The sequence below is a fragment of the Tachyglossus aculeatus genome, chromosome 16 (assembly GCF_015852505.1).
Source record: "Tachyglossus aculeatus isolate mTacAcu1 chromosome 16, mTacAcu1.pri, whole genome shotgun sequence".
In the NCBI taxonomy this organism is placed as follows: domain Eukaryota; kingdom Metazoa; phylum Chordata; class Mammalia; order Monotremata; family Tachyglossidae; genus Tachyglossus; species Tachyglossus aculeatus.
Window position 1 is genome coordinate 11,914,557 of NC_052081.1, and position 19,061 is coordinate 11,933,617.

General features: G+C 60.6%; 1 protein-coding gene across 2 annotated transcripts in view; it reads left to right on the forward strand.

The window, feature by feature from the left end:
- Positions 1 to 19,061, forward strand: part of CACNA1E (calcium voltage-gated channel subunit alpha1 E) — a 263,235-nt gene that overhangs the window by 184,793 nt on the left and 59,381 nt on the right. For both annotated transcript variants that reach the window (XM_038757753.1, XM_038757754.1), the window contains exons 21-26: positions 10,281 to 10,913; positions 13,371 to 13,666; positions 14,103 to 14,265; positions 15,640 to 15,769; positions 16,488 to 16,547; positions 17,752 to 17,858. In XM_038757753.1, coding sequence (XP_038613681.1) covers positions 10,281 to 10,913; positions 13,371 to 13,666; positions 14,103 to 14,265; positions 15,640 to 15,769; positions 16,488 to 16,547; positions 17,752 to 17,858 — 1,389 coding nt within the window. The remainder of the gene's footprint in view (positions 1 to 10,280; positions 10,914 to 13,370; positions 13,667 to 14,102; positions 14,266 to 15,639; positions 15,770 to 16,487; positions 16,548 to 17,751; positions 17,859 to 19,061) is intronic.

A 19,061-nucleotide genomic window follows, 5' to 3' on the forward strand; every position in this document is an offset into this window, starting at 1 on the left:
TCTGCCTCCCTGACCCACTCCTACTGCCTCCCTGACCCACTCCTTCTGCCTCCCTGCCCCATTCCCTCTGCCTCCCTGACCCATTCCCTCTGCCTCCCTGACCCATTCCCTCTGCCTCCCTGACCCATTCCTTCTGCCTCCCTGACCCATTCCTTCTGCCTCCCTGACCCATTCCTTCTGCCTCCCTGACCCACTCCTTCTGCCTCCCTGACCCACTCCTTCTGCCTCCCTGACCCACTCCTTCTGCCTCCCTGACCCACTCCTTCTGCCTCCCTGACCCATTCCTTCTGCCTCCCTGACACACTCCTTCTGCCTCCCTGACCCACTCCTTCTGCCTCCCTGACCCACTCCTTCTGCCTCCCTGCCCCATTCCCTCTGCCTCCATGCCCCACTCCTTCTGCTTCCCTGCCCCGCTCCTTCTGCTTCCCTGCCCCATTCCCTCTGCCTCCCTGACCCATTCCCTCTGCCTCCCTGACCCACTCCTTCTGCCTCCCTGCCCCACTCCCAATGCCTCCCTGCCCCATTTCTTCAACCTCCCTACCCCATTCCTTCTGCCTCCCTGCCCCATTCCTTCTGCCTCCCTGACCCACTCCTTCTGCCTCCCTGACCCACTCCTTCTGCCTCCCTGACCCACTCCTTCTGCCTCCTTGACTCATTCCCTCTGCCTCCAAGCCCCACTCCTTATGCCTCCATGCCCCACTCCTTATGCCTCCCTGCCCCATTCATTCCGCCTTCCTGCCCCATTCCCTCTACCTCTCTGACCCACTCCTTCTGCCTCCCTGACCCCTTCCCTCTGCCACCCTGACCCATTCCTTTTGCTTCCCTGACCCACTCCTTCTGCCTCCCTGACCCACTCCTTCTGCCTCCCTGACCCACTCCTTCTGCCTCCCTGACCCACTCCTTCTGCCTCCCTGACGCACTCCTTCTGCCTCCCTGACCCACTCCTTCTGCCTCCCTGCCCCATTCCCTCTGCCTCCCTGACCCATTCCCTCTGCCTCCCTGACCCATTCCCTCTGCCTCCCTGACCCATTCCTTCTGCCTCCCTGACCCATTCCTTCTGCCTCCCTGACCCATTCCTTCTGCCTCCCTGACCCACTCCTTCTGCCTCCCTGACCCACTCCTTCTGCCTCCCTGACCCACTCCTTCTGCCTCCCTGACCCACTCCTTCTGCCTCCCTGACCCATTCCTTCTGCCTCCCTGACCCACTCCTTCTGCCTCCCTGACCCACTCCTTCTGCCTCCCTGACCCACTCCTTCTGTCTCCCTGCCCCATTCCCTCTGCCTCCATGCCCCACTCCTTATGCCTCCCTGCCCCATTCATTCCGCCTCCCTGCCCCACTCCCTCTGCCTCCCTGACCCATTCCCTCTGCCTCCCTGACCCACTCCTTCTGCCTCCCTGACCCACTCCTTCTGCCTCCCTGACCCACTCCTTCTGCCTCCCTGACCCACTCCTTCTGCCTCCCTGACCCACTCCTTCTGTCTCCCTGCCCCATTCCCTCTGCCTCCCTGACCCACTCCTTATGCCTCCCTGCCCCATTCATTCCGCCTCCCTGCCCCACTCCCTCTGCCTCCCTGACCCATTCCCTCTGCCTCCCTGACCCACTCCTTCTGCCTCCCTGACCCACTCCTTCTGCCTCCCTGACCCACTCCTTCTGCCTCCCTGACCCATTCCCTCTGCCTCCCTGACCCATTCCCTCTGCCTCCCTGACCCATTCCCTCTGCCTCCCTGACCCATTCCTTCTGCTTCCCTGACCCACTCCTTCTGCCTCCCTGACCCACTCCTTCTGCCTCCCTGACCCACTCCTTCTGCCTCCCTGCCCCATTCCCTCTGCCTCCATGCCCCACTCCTTATGCCTCCCTGCCCCATTCATTCCGCCTCCCTGCCCCACTCCCTCTGCCTCCCTGACCCATTCCCTCTGCCTCCCTGACCCACTCCTTCTGCCTCCCTGACCCACTCCTTCTGCCTCCCTGACCCACTCCTTCTGCCTCCCTGACCCACTCCTTCTGCCTCCCTGACCCACTCCTTCTGTCTCCCTGCCCCATTCCCTCTGTCTCCATGCCCCACTCCTTATGCCTCCCTGCCCCATTCATTCCGCCTCCCTGCCCCACTCCCTCTGCCTCCCTGACCCATTCCCTCTGCCTCCCTGACCCACTCCTTCTGCCTCCCTGACCCACTCCTTCTGCCTCCCTGACCCACTCCTTCTGCCTCCCTGACCCACTCCTTCTGCCTCCCTGACCCACTCCTTCTGTCTCCCTGCCCCATTCCCTCTGTCTCCATGCCCCACTCCTTATGCCTCCCTGCCCCATTCATTCCGCCTCCCTGCCCCACTCCCTCTGCCTCCCTGACCCATTCCCTCTGCCTCCCTGACCCACTCCTTCTGCCTCCCTGACCCACTCCTTCTGCCTCCCTGACCCACTCCTTCTGCCTCCCTGACCCATTCCCTCTGCCTCCCTGACCCATTCCCTCTGCCTCCATGCCCCACTCCTTCTGCCTCCCTGTCCCATTCCCTCTGCCTCCCTGACCCATTCCCTCTGCCTCCCTGACCCATTCCCTCTGCCTCCCTGACCCATTCCCTCTGCCTCCCTGACCCATTCCCTCTGCCTCCCTGACCCATTCCCTCTGCCTCCCTGACGCATTCCCTCTGCCTCCCTGACCCATTCCCTCTGCCTCCCTGACCCATTCCTTTTGCCTCCCTGACCCACTCCTTCTGCCTGCCTGCCTGCCCCATTCCCTCTGCCTCCCTGACCCATTCCTTCTGCCTCCCTGCCCCATTCCCTCTGCCTCCCTGCCCCATTCCCTCTGCCTCCCTGACCCATTCCCTCTGCCTCCCTGCCCCATTCCCTCTGCCTCCCTGACCCATTCCCTCTGCTTCCCTGACCCATTCCCCCTGCCTCCCTGACCCATTCCTTCTGCCTCTCTGACCCATTCATTTGCCTCCCTGACCCATTCCTTCTGCCTCCCTCAACAACTCCTTCTGCCTCCCTGACCCACTCCTTCTGCCTCCCTGACCCATTCCCTCTGCCTCCCTGACCCACTCCTTCTGCCTCCCTGACCCACTCCTTCTGCCTCCCTGACCCACTCCTTCTGCCTCCCTGACCCACTCCCTCTGCCTCCCTGACCCACTTTTTCTGCCTCCCTGCCCCATTCCCTCTGCCTCCCTGCCCCACTCCTTCTGCCTCCCTGACCCATTCCTTCTGCCCCCCAGCCCCATTCCCTCTGCCTCCCTTACCCATTCCCTCGGCCTCCCTGACCCATTCCTTCTGCCTCCCTGTCCCACTCTTTCTGCCTCCCTGACCCACTCTTTCTGCCTCCCTGACCCACTCCTTCTGCCTCCCTGACCCACTCCTTCTGCCTCCCTGACCCACTCCTTCTGCCTCCCTGACGCACTCCTTCTGCCTCCCTGCCCCACTCCTTCTGCCTCCCTGCCCCATTCCCTCTGCCTCCATGCCCCACTCCTTCCGCCTCCCTGCCCCATTCGCTCTGCCTCCCTGCCCCATTCCCTCTGCCTCCCTGACCCATTCCCTCTGCCTCCCTGATCCATTCCTCCTGCCTCCCTGACCCATTCCTTCTGCCTCCCTGACCCACTCCTTCTGCCTCCCTGACCCATTCCTTCTGCCTCCCTGACCCACTCCTTCTGCCTCCCTGCCCCAGTCCCTCTGCCTCCCTGACCCATTCCTTCTGCCTCCCTGCCCCATTCCTTCTGCCTCCCTGCCCCATTCCCTCTGCCTCCCTGACCCATTCCCTCTGCCTCCCTGACCCATTCCCTCTGCCTCCATGCCCCACTTGTTCTGCCTCCCTGCCCCATTCCTTCCGCCTCCCTGCCCCATTCCCTCTGCCTCCCTGACCCATTCCCTCGGCCTCCCTGAACCACTCCTTCTACCTCCCTGACCCACTCCTTCTGCCTCCCTGACCCACTCCTTCTGCCTCCCTGACCCACTCCTTCTGCCTCCCTGATGCACTCCTCCTGCCTCACTGCCCCATTCCCTCTGCCTCCATGCCCCACTCCTTCGGCCTCCCTGCCCCATTCATTCCGCCTCCCTGCCCCATTCCCTCCGCCTCCCTGCCCCATTCCCTCTGCCTCCCTGCCCCATTCCCTCCGCCTCCCTGCCCCATTCCCTCTGCCTCCCTGACCCATTCCCTCTGCCTCCCTGACCCATTCCCTCTGCCTCCCTGACCCACTCCTTCTGCCTCCCTGACCCACTCCTTCTGCCTCCCTGACCCACTCCTTCTGCCTCCCTGACCCACTCCTTCTGCCTCCCTGCCCCATTCCCTCTGCCTCCATGCCCCACTCCTTCTGCCTCCCTGCCCCACTCCTTCTGCCTCCCTGCCCCATTCCCTCTGCCTCCCTGCCCCATTCCTTCTGCTTCCCTGACCCACTCCTTCTGCCTCCCTGACCCACTCCTTCTGCCTCCCTGACCCACTCCTTCTGCCTCCCTGACCCACTCCTTCTGCCTCCTTGACTCATTCCCTCTGCCTCCAAGCCCCACTCCTTATGCCTCCATGCCCCACTCCTTATGCCTCCCTGCCCCATTCATTCCGCCTTCCTGCCCCATTCCCTCTACCTCTCTGACCCACTCCTTCTGCCTCCCTGACCCCTTCCCTCTGCCACCCTGACCCATTCCTTTTGCTTCCCTGACCCACTCCTTCTGCCTCCCTGACCCACTCCTTCTGCCTCCCTGACCCACTCCTTCTGTCTCCCTGCCCCATTCCCTCTGCCTCCATGCCCCACTCCTTATGCCTCCCTGCCCCATTCATTCCGCCTCCCTGCCCCACTCCCTCTGCCTCCCTGACCCATTCCCTCTGCCTCCCTGACCCACTCCTTCTGCCTCCCTGACCCACTCCTTCTGCCTCCCTGACCCACTCCTTCTGCCTTCCTGACCCACTCCTTCTGCCTCCCTGACCCACTCCTTCTGCCTCCCTGACCCACTCCTTCTGCCTCCCTGACCCACTCCTTCTGCCTCCCTGACCCACTCCTTCTGCCTCCCTGACCCATTCCTTCTGCCTCCCTGACCCACTCCTTCTGCCTTCCTGACCCACTCCTTCTGCCTCCCTGACCCACTCCTTCTGTCTCCCTGCCCCATTCCCTCTGCCTCCATGCCCCACTCCTTATGCCTCCCTGCCCCATTCATTCCGCCTCCCTGCCCCACTCCCTCTGCCTCCCTGCCCCACTCCCTCTGCCTCCCTGACCCATTCCCTCTGCCTCCCTGACCCACTCCTACTGCCTCCCTGACCCACTCCTTCTGCCTCCCTGCCCCATTCCCTCTGCCTCCCTGACCCATTCCCTCTGCCTCCCTGACCCATTCCCTCTGCCTCCCTGACCCATTCCTTCTGCCTCCCTGACCCATTCCTTCTGCCTCCCTGACCCATTCCTTCTGCCTCCCTGACCCACTCCTTCTGCCTCCCTGACCCACTCCTTCTGCCTCCCTGACCCACTCCTTCTGCCTCCCTGACGCACTCCTTCTGCCTCCCTGACCCATTCCTTCTGCCTCCCTGACCCACTCCTTCTGCCTCCCTGACCCACTCCTTCTGCCTCCCTGACCCACTCCTTCTGCCTCCCTGCCCCATTCCCTCTGCCTCCATGCCCCACTCCTTCTGCTTCCCTGCCCCGCTCCTTCTGCTTCCCTGCCCCATTCCCTCTGCCTCCCTGACCCATTCCCTCTGCCTCCCTGACCCACTCCTTCTGCCTCCCTGCCCCACTCCCAATGCCTCCCTGCCCCATTTCTTCAACCTCCCTACCCCATTCCTTCTGCCTCCCTGCCCCATTCCTTCTGCCTCCCTGACCCACTCCTTCTGCCTCCCTGACCCACTCCTTCTGCCTCCCTGACCCACTCCTTCTGCCTCCTTGACTCATTCCCTCTGCCTCCAAGCCCCACTCCTTATGCCTCCATGCCCCACTCCTTATGCCTCCCTGCCCCATTCATTCCGCCTTCCTGCCCCATTCCCTCTACCTCTCTGACCCACTCCTTCTGCCTCCCTGACCCCTTCCCTCTGCCACCCTGACCCATTCCTTTTGCTTCCCTGACCCACTCCTTCTGCCTCCCTGACCCACTCCTTCTGCCTCCCTGACCCACTCCTTCTGCCTCCCTGACCCACTCCTTCTGCCTCCCTGACGCACTCCTTCTGCCTCCCTGACCCACTCCTTCTGCCTCCCTGCCCCATTCCCTCTGCCTCCCTGACACATTCCCTCTGCCTCCCTGACCCATTCCCTCTGCCTCCCTGACCCATTCCTTCTGCCTCCCTGACCCATTCCTTCTGCCTCCCTGACCCATTCCTTCTGCCTCCCTGACCCACTCCTTCTGCCTCCCTGACCCACTCCTTCTGCCTCCCTGACCCACTCCTTCTGCCTCCCTGACGCACTCCTTCTGCCTCCCTGACCCATTCCTTCTGCCTCCCTGACACACTCCTTCTGCCTCCCTGACCCACTCCTTCTGCCTCCCTGACCCACTCCTTCTGTCTCCCTGCCCCATTCCCTCTGCCTCCATGCCCCACTCCTTATGCCTCCCTGCCCCATTCATTCCGCCTCCCTGCCCCACTCCCTCTGCCTCCCTGACCCATTCCCTCTGCCTCCCTGACCCACTCCTTCTGCCTCCCTCACCCACTCCTTCTGCCTCCCTGACCCACTCCTTCTGCCTCCCTGACCCACTCCTTCTGCCTCCCTGACCCACTCCTTCTGTCTCCCTGCCCCATTCCCTCTGCCTCCATGCCCCACTCCTTATGCCTCCCTGCCCCATTCATTCCGCCTCCCTGCCCCACTCCCTCTGCCTCCCTGACCCATTCCCTCTGCCTCCCCGACCCACTCCTTCTGCCTCCCTGACCCACTCCTTCTGCCTCCCTGACCCACTCCTTCTGCCTCCCTGACCCATTCCCTCTGCCTCCCTGACCCATTCCCTCTGCCTCCCTGACCCATTCCCTCTGCCTCCCTGACCCATTCCTTCTGCTTCCCTGACCCACTCCTTCTGCCTCCCTGACCCACTCCTTCTGCCTCCCTGACCCACTCCTTCTGTCTCCCTGCCCCATTCCCTCTGCCTCCATGCCCCACTCCTTATGCCTCCCTGCCCCATTCATTCCGCCTCCCTGCCCCACTCCCTCTGCCTCCCTGACCCATTCCCTCTGCCTCCCTGACCCACTCCTTCTGCCTCCCTGACCCACTCCTTCTGCCTCCCTGACCCACTCCTTCTGCCTTCCTGACCCACTCCTTCTGCCTCCCTGACCCACTCCTTCTGTCTCCCTGCCCCATTCCCTCTGTCTCCATGCCCCACTCCTTATGCCTCCCTGCCCCATTCATTCCGCCTCCCTGCCCCACTCCCTCTGCCTCCCTGACCCATTCCCTCTGCCTCCCTGACCCACTCCTTCTGCCTCCCTGACCCACTCCTTCTGCCTCCCTGACCCACTCCTTCTGCCTCCCTGACCCATTCCCTCTGCCTCCCTGACCCATTCCCTCTGCCTCCCTGCCCCATTCCCTCTGCCTCCCTGCCCCATTCCTTCTGCTTCCCTGACCCACTCCTTCTGCCTCCCTGACCCACTCCTTCTGCCTCCCTGACCCACTCCTTCTGCCTCCCTGACCCATTCCCTCTGCCTCCATGCCCCACTCCTTCTGCCTCCCTGACCCATTCCCTCTGCCTCCCTGACCCATTCCCTCTGCCTCCCTGACCCACTCCTTCTGCCTCCCTGACCCACTCCTTCTGCCTCCCTGACCCACTCCTTCTACCTCCCTGACCCATTCCTTCTGCCTCCCTGCCCCACTCCTTCTGCCTCCCTGACCCACTCCTTCTGTCTCCATGCCCCATTCCCTCTGCCTCCATGGCCCACTCCTTCTGCCTCTCTGCCCCATTCCTTCTGCCTCCCTGCCCCATTCCCTCTGCCTCCCTGACCCACTCCTTCTGTCTCCCTGCCCCATTCCCTCTGCCTCCATGCCCCACTCCTTATGCCTCCCTGCCCCATTCATTCCACCTCCCTGCCCCATTCCCTCTGCCTCCCTGACCCATTCCCTCTGCCTCCCTGACCCACTCCTTCTGCCTCCCTGACCCACTCCTTCTGCCTCCCTGACCCACTCCTTCTGCCTCCCTGATGCACTCCTTCTGCCTCCCTGCCCCATTCCCTCTGCCTTCCTGCCCCACACCTTCTGCCTCCCTGCCCCACTCCTGCCTCCCTGACCCATTCCCTCTGCCTCCCTGCCCCGTTCCCTCTGCCTCCCTGACCCACTCCTTCTGCCTCCCTGACCCACTCCTTCTACCTCCCTGACCCATTCCCTCTGCCTCCCTGCCCCATTCCCTCTGCCTCCCTGACCCATTCCCTCTGCCTCCCTGGCCCACTCCTTCTGCTCCCTGACCCACTCCTTCTGCCTCCCTAACCCACTCCTTCTGCCTCCCTGACCCACTGCTTCTGCCTCCCTGCTGCATTCCCTCTGCCTCCATGCCCCACTCCTTCTGCTTTCCTGACCCATTCCCTCTGCCTCCCTGCCCCATTCCCTCTGCCTCCCTGACCCACTCTTTCTGCCTCCCTGAGCCACTCCTTCTGCCTCCCTGACCAATGCCCTCTGCCTCCCTGACCCATTCCCTCTGCCTCCCTGACCCATTCCCTCTGCCTCCCTGACCCATTCCCTCTGCCTCCCTGACCTATTCCCTCTGCCTCCCTGACCCACTCCTTCGGCCTCCCTGATGCACTCGTTCTGCCTCCCTGATGCACTCCTTCTGCCTCCCTGCCCCATTCCCTCCGCCTCCCTGCCCCATTCCCTCCGCCTCCCTGCCCCATTCCTTCTGCCTCCCTGCCCCATTCCCCCCGCCTCCCTGCCCCATTCCCGCTGCCTCCCTGACCCATTCCTTCTGCCTCCCTGACCCATTCCTTCTGCCTCCCTGACCCATTCATTCTGCCTCCCTGACCCACTCCTTCTGCCTCCCTGACCCACTCCTTCTGCCTCCCTGACCCTCTCTTTCTGCCTCCCTGCCCCATTCCCTCTGCCTCCCTGCCCCACTCCCTCTGCCTCCCTGCCTCATTCCTTCTGCCTCCCTGACCCACTCCTTCTGCCTCCCTGACCCACTCCTTCTACCTCCCTGACCCACTCCTTCTACCTCCCTGACCCACTCCTTCTACCTCCCTGACCCACTCCTTCTGCCTCCCTGATGCACTCCTTCTGCCTCCCTGCCCCATTCCCTCTGCCTCCTTGCCCCACTCCTTCTGCCTCCCTGACCCATTCCTTCTGCCCCCCAGCCCCATTCCCTCTGCCTCCCTTACCCATTCCCTCGGCCTCCCTGACCCATTCCTTCTGCCTCCCTGACCCACTCTTTCTGCCTCCCTGCCCCACTCTTTCTGCCTCCCTGCCCCACTCTTTCTGCCTCCCTGCCCCACTCCTTCGGCCTCCCTGACCCACTCCTTCTGCCTCCCTGACCCACTCCTTCTGCCTCCCTGACCCACTCCTTCTGCCTCCCTGACCCACTCCTTCTGCCTTCCTGACCCACTCCTTCTGCCTACCTGCCCTACTCCTTCTGCCTCCCTGCCTCATTCCCTCTGCCTCCCTGCCCCACTGCTTCTGCCTCCCTGACCCATTTCTTGTGCCTCCCTACCCCATTCCTTCTGCTTCCCTGACCCACTCCTTCTGCCTCCCTGACCCACTCCTTCTGCCTCCCTGACCCACTCCTTCTGCCTCCCTGACCCATTCCTTCTGCCTCCCTGACCCACTCCCTCTGCCCCCCTGACCCACTCCCTCTGCCCCCCTGCCCCACTCCCTCTGCCTCCCTGCCCCACTCCCTCTGCCCCCCTGCCCCACTCCCTCTGCCTCCCTGCCCCATTCCCTCTGCCCCCCTGGCCCATTCCTTCTGCCTCCCTGCCCCACACCCTCTGCCTCCCTGCCCCACTCCCTCTGCCTCCCTGCCCCACTCCCTCTGCCTCCCTGCCTCGCTCCCTCTGCCTCCCTGCCCGGCTCCCTCTGCCTCCCTGCCCCGCTCCCTCTGCCTCCCTGCCCCACTCCTTCTGCCCCCCTGCCCCATTCTTTCTGCCCCCCTGCCCCATTCCTTCTGCCCCCCTGCCCCATTCCTTCTGGCCCCCTGCCCCAGTCCCTCTGCCCTCCTGCCCCATTCCTTCTACCCCCCTGCCCCATTCCCTCTGCCCCCCTGCCCCATTCCCTCTGCCCCCCTGCCCCACTCCTTCTGCCTCCCAGTCCCGCTCCCTGCCCCTGTTCTGCTCCTCCAAATGCCCCCTGCCTTCTGGCCACTCCTGTCCCAGCTAGGCATCCCCTCAGTGGCCAGTGTCCTGATCAGCCTCCTGGGCTTCTTTCCCCCGGCCAGGAGGGAGCGCAGAAGGCGGCACCACATGTCGGTGTGGGAGCAGCGGACCAGCCAGCTGCGGCGTCACATGCAGATGTCCAGCCAGGAGGCCATCAACAAGGAGGAGCCCCCTCCCATGAACCCCCTCAACCCGCTTAACCCTCTCAGCCCCCTCAACCCCCTCAATGCACACCCCAGCCTCTACCGGAGGCCCAAAGCTAGTGAGGGCTCTGGGCTGGAGAAGTGTGAGGAGGAGGAGCAAGGGGGTCAGGGGGAGCCTCCCCAGGCCGGAGAGGCCCCGGAAGACCCCAAGAGCCCCACATCCCGGGCCAGCGGGGAGCTTTGGCCGCCCAGGCCGTGCCACGGGAACTGTGAGCTGGAGGCCGGGGGCGGCGGCTGGACCGGGGCTGGGGGCGAGGAGCGAGCCCGGCACAGACAGAGTCAACGCCGCAGTCGGCATCGCCGAGGGAGGACCGAGGGCAAGGAACCGCCTGGCACAACCGAGGGCAGGCCCGCCAGCCAAGACGGGGGACTGCACGAGGGCACCCCGCTCCGTGAAGAGGGGGATGGGGGTGCAAAGCACAGCCAGGCAGAGGAGGAGGAGGAGGAGGTGGCTTCAGCTCAGGAGGAAGAGAGGAGCAAGGAGCTGAGAAGGTGAGTCCAAACAAGACTGCCAACACCTAGAATGTCTAGACCCTCAGCTCTCGGTTGTCTGTTCCGAGTAGAGTGGGAGGGCCATGGTGCAGATTGTGTGAAACAATGGATAATGCCGGGGCAGGGGGATTCCAGGTGGGCAGCTGAGTGGAGGAAGCCTGCCCGGAGAGACCAGTGTACCTCCTCCGCCTGGTGCCGGGGAGAGAGAAGCAAGGAAGGGATCCCGGCAGCTAGGGCGGGTCGGGAGGGCTTGCCTCATTGCCCGACTGACTTTGCATCAACCTGGTAACCCCGAAGCCGGCTTCCCGGAGGCCCCTCACAGACTGCCGGGACCACAGAGCTTCTGTCCGGACCTCCCAGTTTTGCTGGCTGCCTCCCGTGGACCAGCATCACTCCTCCTCGGGCCCCAGATCTCCCTCCTAGGTGCATCCATGAGAAACAACGTTCTGGGACAGACCACTGGTCTTCTCCACCCAGTCTTCTGCCTCTGACAGTGTTGGCAAGAACCTGGCGATGGTGGGTCATGGTTACCCCTCCTAAACACCTGACCTTGTAGTTGGGGTGGCCCTCCACCCCACACCCCAAAATTCTTCCCTCTCCAACCCTGATACTTCTGCCTGTAGAGCTTCTCCTGGGAACTCATCACACCCGCTTACCCATCACTGGATGAAGAAGTGTTTCCTTGTTTGGAACCACCCCCAGTCAAGTTTCAGTGGGGGTCTTGTTGCCCTGGGGTGGCAAGATTTGGTGACAATCGTTTGAGGCTCTTTAGGGTTTTGTAGAATATAATCGTGCTCCCTTCAGTCTGCCTCTTTCCTAACACAGATCGAGTACAACCTCCTCATGACCTTCCTCCTCTTCTCTGCCCCAAAAAACTGAACAAAAAGGGGAATGAAGGGGAAGAACAGACTGTCCCAGGGCAGCATTTCCTTAGGACCCGCCACCTGATTTCTTTCAGGCTGCTGTAAATTTTCATCCTTTTTTTGCTGTTAGGGATTCTGAGCCCCAGAGTTGTGAACAGATCCAGGTACATCACAATAATAGTAGCAACAATAGTAATAATTGTGCATTAACAATAATAATGATAATAGTAACTGTGGTATTTGTTAAGCATGTAACTATGTACCACGCTCTATACTAAGCCCTGGGGAAGATACAAGATAATCAGGTTGAATATAGACCCTGCACCATATGGAGCTTACGGTCTAAGGAGGAATCAGCTCCTCATTTTACAGGTGAGGAAATTGAGACCTAGAGAAGTTAGGTGACTTGCCCAGAGTCACACAGCAAGCAAGTGGCGGAGCCAGGATTAGAACCCAGGCCTTCTGACTCCTCCTTTCTAGAAGGCCCTGCTACTTCTCATGGAACACGGCCGGGCTCCTCGGAGACGCCGCCGTCCCAACTGTTAGCACAGTATGGCCTCCCTCAGCAGCCCCCTCTGCCCCTGACATGGCTTCCTTACTCAAGGCTCCACAGGCAGGGGAGAAGATGAAGGTGGGTGGATGGAGCTGAAATAGAAAGTGGACAGAATGGCCCCGAGGGGATGGAACAATCCATTCTTGGGAAGGCGGGGGAGTGCTTCTGTCCAACTGGGAACCTTTTAGTTCCTTTGTCTTCCATCCCACCTGGCCCTTCAGAATCATTTCCTAGGCCCGTCGTCGGCTTGACTACCTGAGAGTGTTTCTTCCTCCCTCCCTGTAGCCTGCTGCTTTCTGCTTCGCTTCTCTCCTGTTCACCTCCCCCTCAAGCTCCAGCTCCCAGGGGTGCCTGGTCCTTCCTCCACCATGAGAAAAAGAGCGGACCTATCCCAGGAGCCCAACTTTCATTTAGTGATGCCTTAAATTTCCAAAGACTTTTGTTTTTCCAAAGTGTTTCTTCCTTTTTTGTCTTCCCATGATCCCAGTGAGGTAGAGAGAGGCAGGCTTTCTTATCCCAGTTTGACAGTTGAGGAAGACACTGAAGACCAGAGAGGTTAAGTGGCTTGCCCAAAGTTCCACAGTAGGCCAGTGGTCGAACCAGGACCGGAGCCCAGGCCTCCTGACTCCCAGACTGGTGCCCTTTCCAGCAGACCAGGCTCTTTAGCTGTGTCCACCCATCTCCACCTACTAAGCTCACTGCTGCCTTTGGCCTAGCGGAAAGCATTCAGGCCTGGGAGCCAAGAAACCTAAGTCCTAGTCCCAACTCCACCACTTGGCTGCTGTGTGACCCTGCGTAAGTCATATAACATCCCTGGACCACAGTGTTCTCATCTGTAAAATGGGGATTAAATAGCTGTTCTCCCTCCCCCGTAGAGTCTTGAGCCTTGTGTGGGACAGGGACTGTGTCCAACCTGATTATCCTGTATCTATCCCGGCATTCAACACAGTGCTTGGCACATAATAAAGGTGTAACAAATACTGCAGTGATTATCAGTTTTCACCTAATGTTCTTCCCTCTCCCCACACCCTCCCCTCTCAGAAGCACCAGTCTGACGCCCCCCGAAGGCCCTGTTTTGTCTGGAACAGTGGAGAGCGGTGGTGTCCCCCTGGAGCTGGGGGCGGAGGTGGGGGTGACCGGTCCGGAGGGCGGCGGCCTGGTCCCCAGTGAGCAGGCGCTGCTGGGAGACCTGCACCTGGAGATGGGCCGGGCCATCAGCCGCAGCGAGCCCGACCTCTCCTCCGTCATCGCCAACACTGAGGAGGCCCCCGAGAGCACCACCGTCACCGTCGCCATCCCTGACATGGACGCCTTGGTGGACTCCACTGTGGTACACAGTGAGTACTCTTCCCGGCCCCCTCCTTTCCCTTCCCTGAGCTATCTGGCCCGAGCAGCTCTTCCCCCGGCCCACCTGCGTCTTCAGAATGTGTAAAGGGCAGTGGGAGGGGGCGGGTGAGGGGAGTGGTTACCAAGAGAAGCAAGCTTACTGCCCGGAGACCAGGCTGGGCCAGTCCCAGGCCAAGCTAGTGTGGGCTGACCAGCTCTTGCCACCCCTTCCACACTCAGTTGTTCCTGGTCTGCTGTCCCTTCTCAAAGGTCCAGGCTGCTGTTGAGCAGTCCTGGGTCCCCTCTCCTCCACTCCCTCCTGCTCGCACACTGTTGGCCTCCACACCTCCCCGCTGAGGGAAGCCCTGCAGGGGTGGTGGGGGTGGTCTGAGCCTGGGGAGTGGGGTGGACGGGGGCTTCAGGTGTCCCAATGTGTTTCTCTTACAGTTAGCAACAAGACAGATGGGGAAGCCAGCCCCTTGAAGGAAGCAGAGATGAAAGAGGATGGTGAGGAGGTGGAGAAGAAGAAGCGGAAGAAGGAGAAGGGCTCAGACACGGGCAAAGCCATGGTGCCTCACAGCTCCATGTTTATCTTCAGCACGACCAACCCGTGAGCTGTCTTTCTGCCCCCCTCCCCGCCGGGGGTCCACTGGGGAAGGGTGGAGAGAATGCGGCCCGAGGGAGGACTCTAGGGCCCCTGGCTTTTCCTGGCCTTTGGGAAACATAAACCCAAAGGCCTGGTCCAATTGCCAGTGGACTGACCCCCTTGTTTCCTAAGGGCTCTGAGAGGCTCTCAAGAGGGACTTTCCTGGAGCAAGAGCAGAATCTGCTTCAGGAACACAGGTGTTATATGGCAAAAACAAAAAGAGTGACAGAGGGAGGGAGAACAGGTATTGAGTCCCCATTTAACAGATGAGGAAACTGAGGCCCAGAAAATCATTATTATGATGATTATTAGTACTGTTAAGCTCTTAACTATGTGCCAAGAACTGGGGTAGTTAGAGTGGAAACAGTCCCTATCCCCAAGGGCTTAGTACAGTGCTCTGCACACAGTAAGCGCTCAATAAATATGATTGATTGATTGGGGCTCAAGGTCTAAGTAGGAGGGAGAGCAGGCATTGAATCCCCATTTTACAGGGGAGGAAACTGAGGCCCAGAAAAGTTAAGTGACTTGCCCAAGATCAAACAGCAGGCAAGTGGCTGAATTGGTATTAGAACCCAGGTCCTCTGACTGCCAAACCCATGCTCTTTACACTAGGCTATGCTATTAGGTTAACTTCTACCAGGTCCTTTCCTTCCTCCACTTGGAGGCTGCCCCGACACCCCCGCCCCCCGACCTCCCACTGACAGCTGCCCCATCCTCCGGGGGCCCAATCTGTTCCCCAAAGGGCCCTGCCTGGTTTGTCCCCCACGACCCCCATCCCATCCCCCAGAGGCTCTGTCTGGTCCCCCATGGCCCCTCCCCATTCTCCCAGAGCCCCGTCCAGTCATCCAGGGACCCTGCCTGGCAGTTCCGTGGCCACCTGGGGTGCGACCTGCCCACCAGTGACAAGGCAGCTTGCTCCACTCGATCTCGCTCCGGGGGTGCAGTTAGGTCAAGGCTCTGCCCTGTGAGTTCCTCACAGCCGGAGGCCTGAGCCAAGACAAAGGATGGAGAAGGTGATGTTGTGGGGAGGGTGGAGCACAGTGTGGAGTGTGGCTGAGACTCCCCCGCAGCCAGCCGAGGGCTCCGACATGGCTTGGATAGATTTTCCCCTGAAGCCGACTGCTGGGTGGTGGAACACGTGTCTCGATTTGGATGCTGCAGCCTCTAATCAATCGAATTATGGCTCCCGCTGGGGCAGTAAATCAAGGGCGGCCCCTGACAAATTAAATTGCTGTCCCTGGCGGCTTCCTTGATGCAGGGGCCGGGCAGAAACTGGGAAGGTGGAGAGAGGGGAGGGTGCTGGGCCCCCAGCCTGAGGCTCCTCCGCCTGTCCCTCAGAGTGCGGAGGGCCTGTCACTACATCGTCAACCTGCGCTACTTTGAGATGTGCATCCTCCTGGTGATCGCCGCCAGCAGTATCGCCCTGGCCGCCGAGGATCCCGTGCTCACCAACTCGGAGAGGAACAAGGTGGCTGCAGACCCCCGGGGCCCTGTTCCCACGCCACCCCTCTGCCCAGGGGAGAGAGGCCGGAGGAGTGTGCCAATGGGTCTGGGGGAAGTGAGGGAGGGGGGAGTGCCGGCTGTCTGCTCTTCTGAATGGCCATTGCAACCTGGGTCTGGGCACCTCCGTGCTCAGCTGGGGCTGTCCGGCTAGGCCTGGTGCCCCAGATCCGGCCACGCCCACCCTTCTGGACACCATTCCTTTCCTGAGGGCTGCCTTCTACCTCCTGCTGGTGGCTGGACGCGGGGTGGGCGAGGGCACGGATGCCACCGGCCTCGATGAATTGGAAGGGAAGGTGCCCACTGTAGGTGAAGCCGGGAAACCCTCTAGGGCCCACAGTTGGGAGCGCTTGGGTGGAAGACGGTTGGGGGTCCCAGAGACTGGAGTCAGGTGACAGTGAATAGAAAGGGGTCTGGTTAGGCCAAAAGGAAGAATGTGGGACTCCCAGGCGGCCAAACTGAGATGGGTTCACGGATGGCATTCTGGGGTGGCATTTCAGCCCTACATTCCAGACCGGCATGGATAGCAGACCTGAGGGCAGCCCCTGGGGAACCCATGTGTTTGTGAGCTTGCGGTCTGGGCCCACACACATGTTTTAAGTCTGCCCAACCTGAGTGAGAGGTGAGCCTTCAGGTGCCGGCTGCAGAAACGCGTCTCCAGCAGCCTCTTTCTGGTTGTTTTCCAGGTCCTGAGGTACTTTGACTATGTTTTCACGGGAGTGTTCACCTTTGAGATGGTCATAAAGGTAAGAGCCCCATAAGGAAGAAGGGTTTCAGTGCCTTCCAGGACGGAGGACAGAGGGAGTAGTTGGGGCCAGGAGGTGGTTGAGCTCTGGACTCGGTTCTTGGTCCTTGCTTTCAGGTTGAGTTGCTACCGGAATTGCTACTTTTTGCAGGGATGAATATGGGAACCCAGTGCCATGATGTGTGGGAAAATCTGGCATTCTGCCCACGGTGCCCAGGAATGCCAGGATGCAGATCACAGGGTGTTTCTGAACTAAGACACTGTATCAGTCCATTAGCTTTGTATGATGCTCTTAGAAGTGCTAAAGGTTCACTGTTATCATTGTTTACTAGGACTTTAAACCACTTCAAATTATTTCCCCATTGAACTGATGCCCTGGGAAAGGAATGACTCCCACACCCAATACAGAAGAGACAAGAAGGTTGCTAACTCCTGGCTTATGCTGCCTCAGTTGTTTTTGAGTCATCTTCACCCTCATCCCTCCCCAAGCCCAAACACCTGAGCCAAACGGTGCAGCTGGGTTTTTTGGAGGATGTGGGGCTGGCGGAGGGTTTGGCATCTGTGTTGAAGCAGGGATGGGTGCTGGAGACCCAGCTCCCCTTTAAAACCAGTTTCACTGGGGCTGCCCCCCTGACGGCAAATGCTGGCACCTCCTAGGGATCCCCCACCGGCCAGCCTCCTCTCTCCTCCAGGGCCAGCCCAGAGAAGTGAGCGGGTGCCGGCCCACAGGCCGCTGACCCCTCGGCTCCTCTGCCCTGATGTCAGACGAGATTCAGAAAGCAGGGGATTGGCCAGGACTGCTGTTGAGTCCACAGTGTCCACCTCCCCCACGCCCTGCTGCTCAGCTAGGCATCCTGGAAAGGGTCGTTGAGGACCCACAGGATCCTGTCCACCCCTAGAGGCACCCCGATCTGCGTCTGGACCCCCTGGCTGCTGATTTGGACAAGGCCTCTTCCCTCCCGCCCGCTTCCTGCCCCCGACTGATGGAGACCCCATGTGGCTCGGGCCAGGTTTCCCTTCTAAGGTTGTTGAGGTGGTGGCCGCACCTTTTGCCATGAGGGCCCAGGATCCCCAGCCTGGCCTCTCTTCGTGCCCCCCATCACCCCCGGGCAACCTCAAAAGGAGCGCAGTACTTCCAAGAGCAGCAGGGCAGCTCACCCAGGTCACCCGTTCCCTGTGTCACATTCCCTGCTCTCACCTTGCAGATGATAGACCAGGGCCTGATCCTGCAGGATGGCTCCTACTTCCGAGACCTGTGGAACATCCTGGACTTTGTCGTGGTAGTTGGGGCATTGGTGGCCTTCGCCTTGGCGTAAGTGACTATGTGCGCACCGGGTGTCCCTTGCTGTCCCAGAGGGGGCTAGCAGGGGTTGGCGTGGAGATGGGGAGGGTCAGGGCAGTGCTGGGCCAGGATGGAGGAGCCTGGAACCACAGGAGGAAATCACGTGAAGGCCTTGGGCACTTGGGCCCCAGGGCCCTTCTACGGGTCCTCCGTTCAGGAACAATGCTGGGGGGCCACAACGATCTTCTGGGACTCGAGGGTGAAACCCCCAGATGGATGATGAATGGTGATCCATCTCTCCCCTTTTCTTTGTCACTCCTTCCACCCACCCTCTCTCCCGCTCTGATGTGGGGAGGGGGAGGTGCTTGCTCACTCTTGCCATCCACTCTCTCCTTTTCTCTCTCACCCACGCTTGCCCTTTCCCTTATTCCTTCTCCTTCTCACCCACTCGCCAGCTCCTTAGCCCTGCCTCTCTGCTCTCTATCATCTGTGCTGGCCCCAGAGCAAGCTGACTCTTCCACCCAACTGGCTGCCTCCTTCTCGCTTCTTTTCTCTCTCCCTCTTCCTCCCCAACTTTCCCTAGCCCCACCCTCCTCCTAGCCTCCAGCTCAGAAGTGCAGGTCTCTCCTCACAAAGGCAGCAGAGAATTCAGCTTGCACAGGGGTCTTGTTTGGTTTTCAGAATGAGGCCTAGCTGGCTGAGCTAGTAATAATAGTAATGTCTGTTAAGCGCTTGTGCAGAGCACTGTATGAAGCACTGGGAAAGAATATACGCATGGAAATTAGACACCGTGGCCTAGTGGAAAGAATATGGACCTGGGAGTCAGAGGACTTGAGTTCTAATCTTGACTCCACCCCTTGCCTGCTGTGTGACCTCGGGCAAATTACTTAACTTCTCTGTGCCTCAGTTTCCCCATTGGTAAAATGTGGATGCAATACCTGTTGTCCCTTCTACTTAGACCGTTAGCCCCATGTGGGACAGGGACTGTCTAACATGATTATCTTGAATCTACCCCAGCCCTTGGTACAGTGCTTGGCACATGGTAAATACTTCATACAGACTACAGGTGGAAAAAAAAATAGACATGACCCAGACCCTAAAGGGACAGCTTGGTTCTCCATCCCACAGAGTGGAGGCTCAACTAGGTGCCAGGCCTGGCCCATCGGGGAAGAGAATTTCAGGCTTTTGGGTAGCCTGGCTCATTGTCCTTGGTTTGGAGACCCCCAACAACCT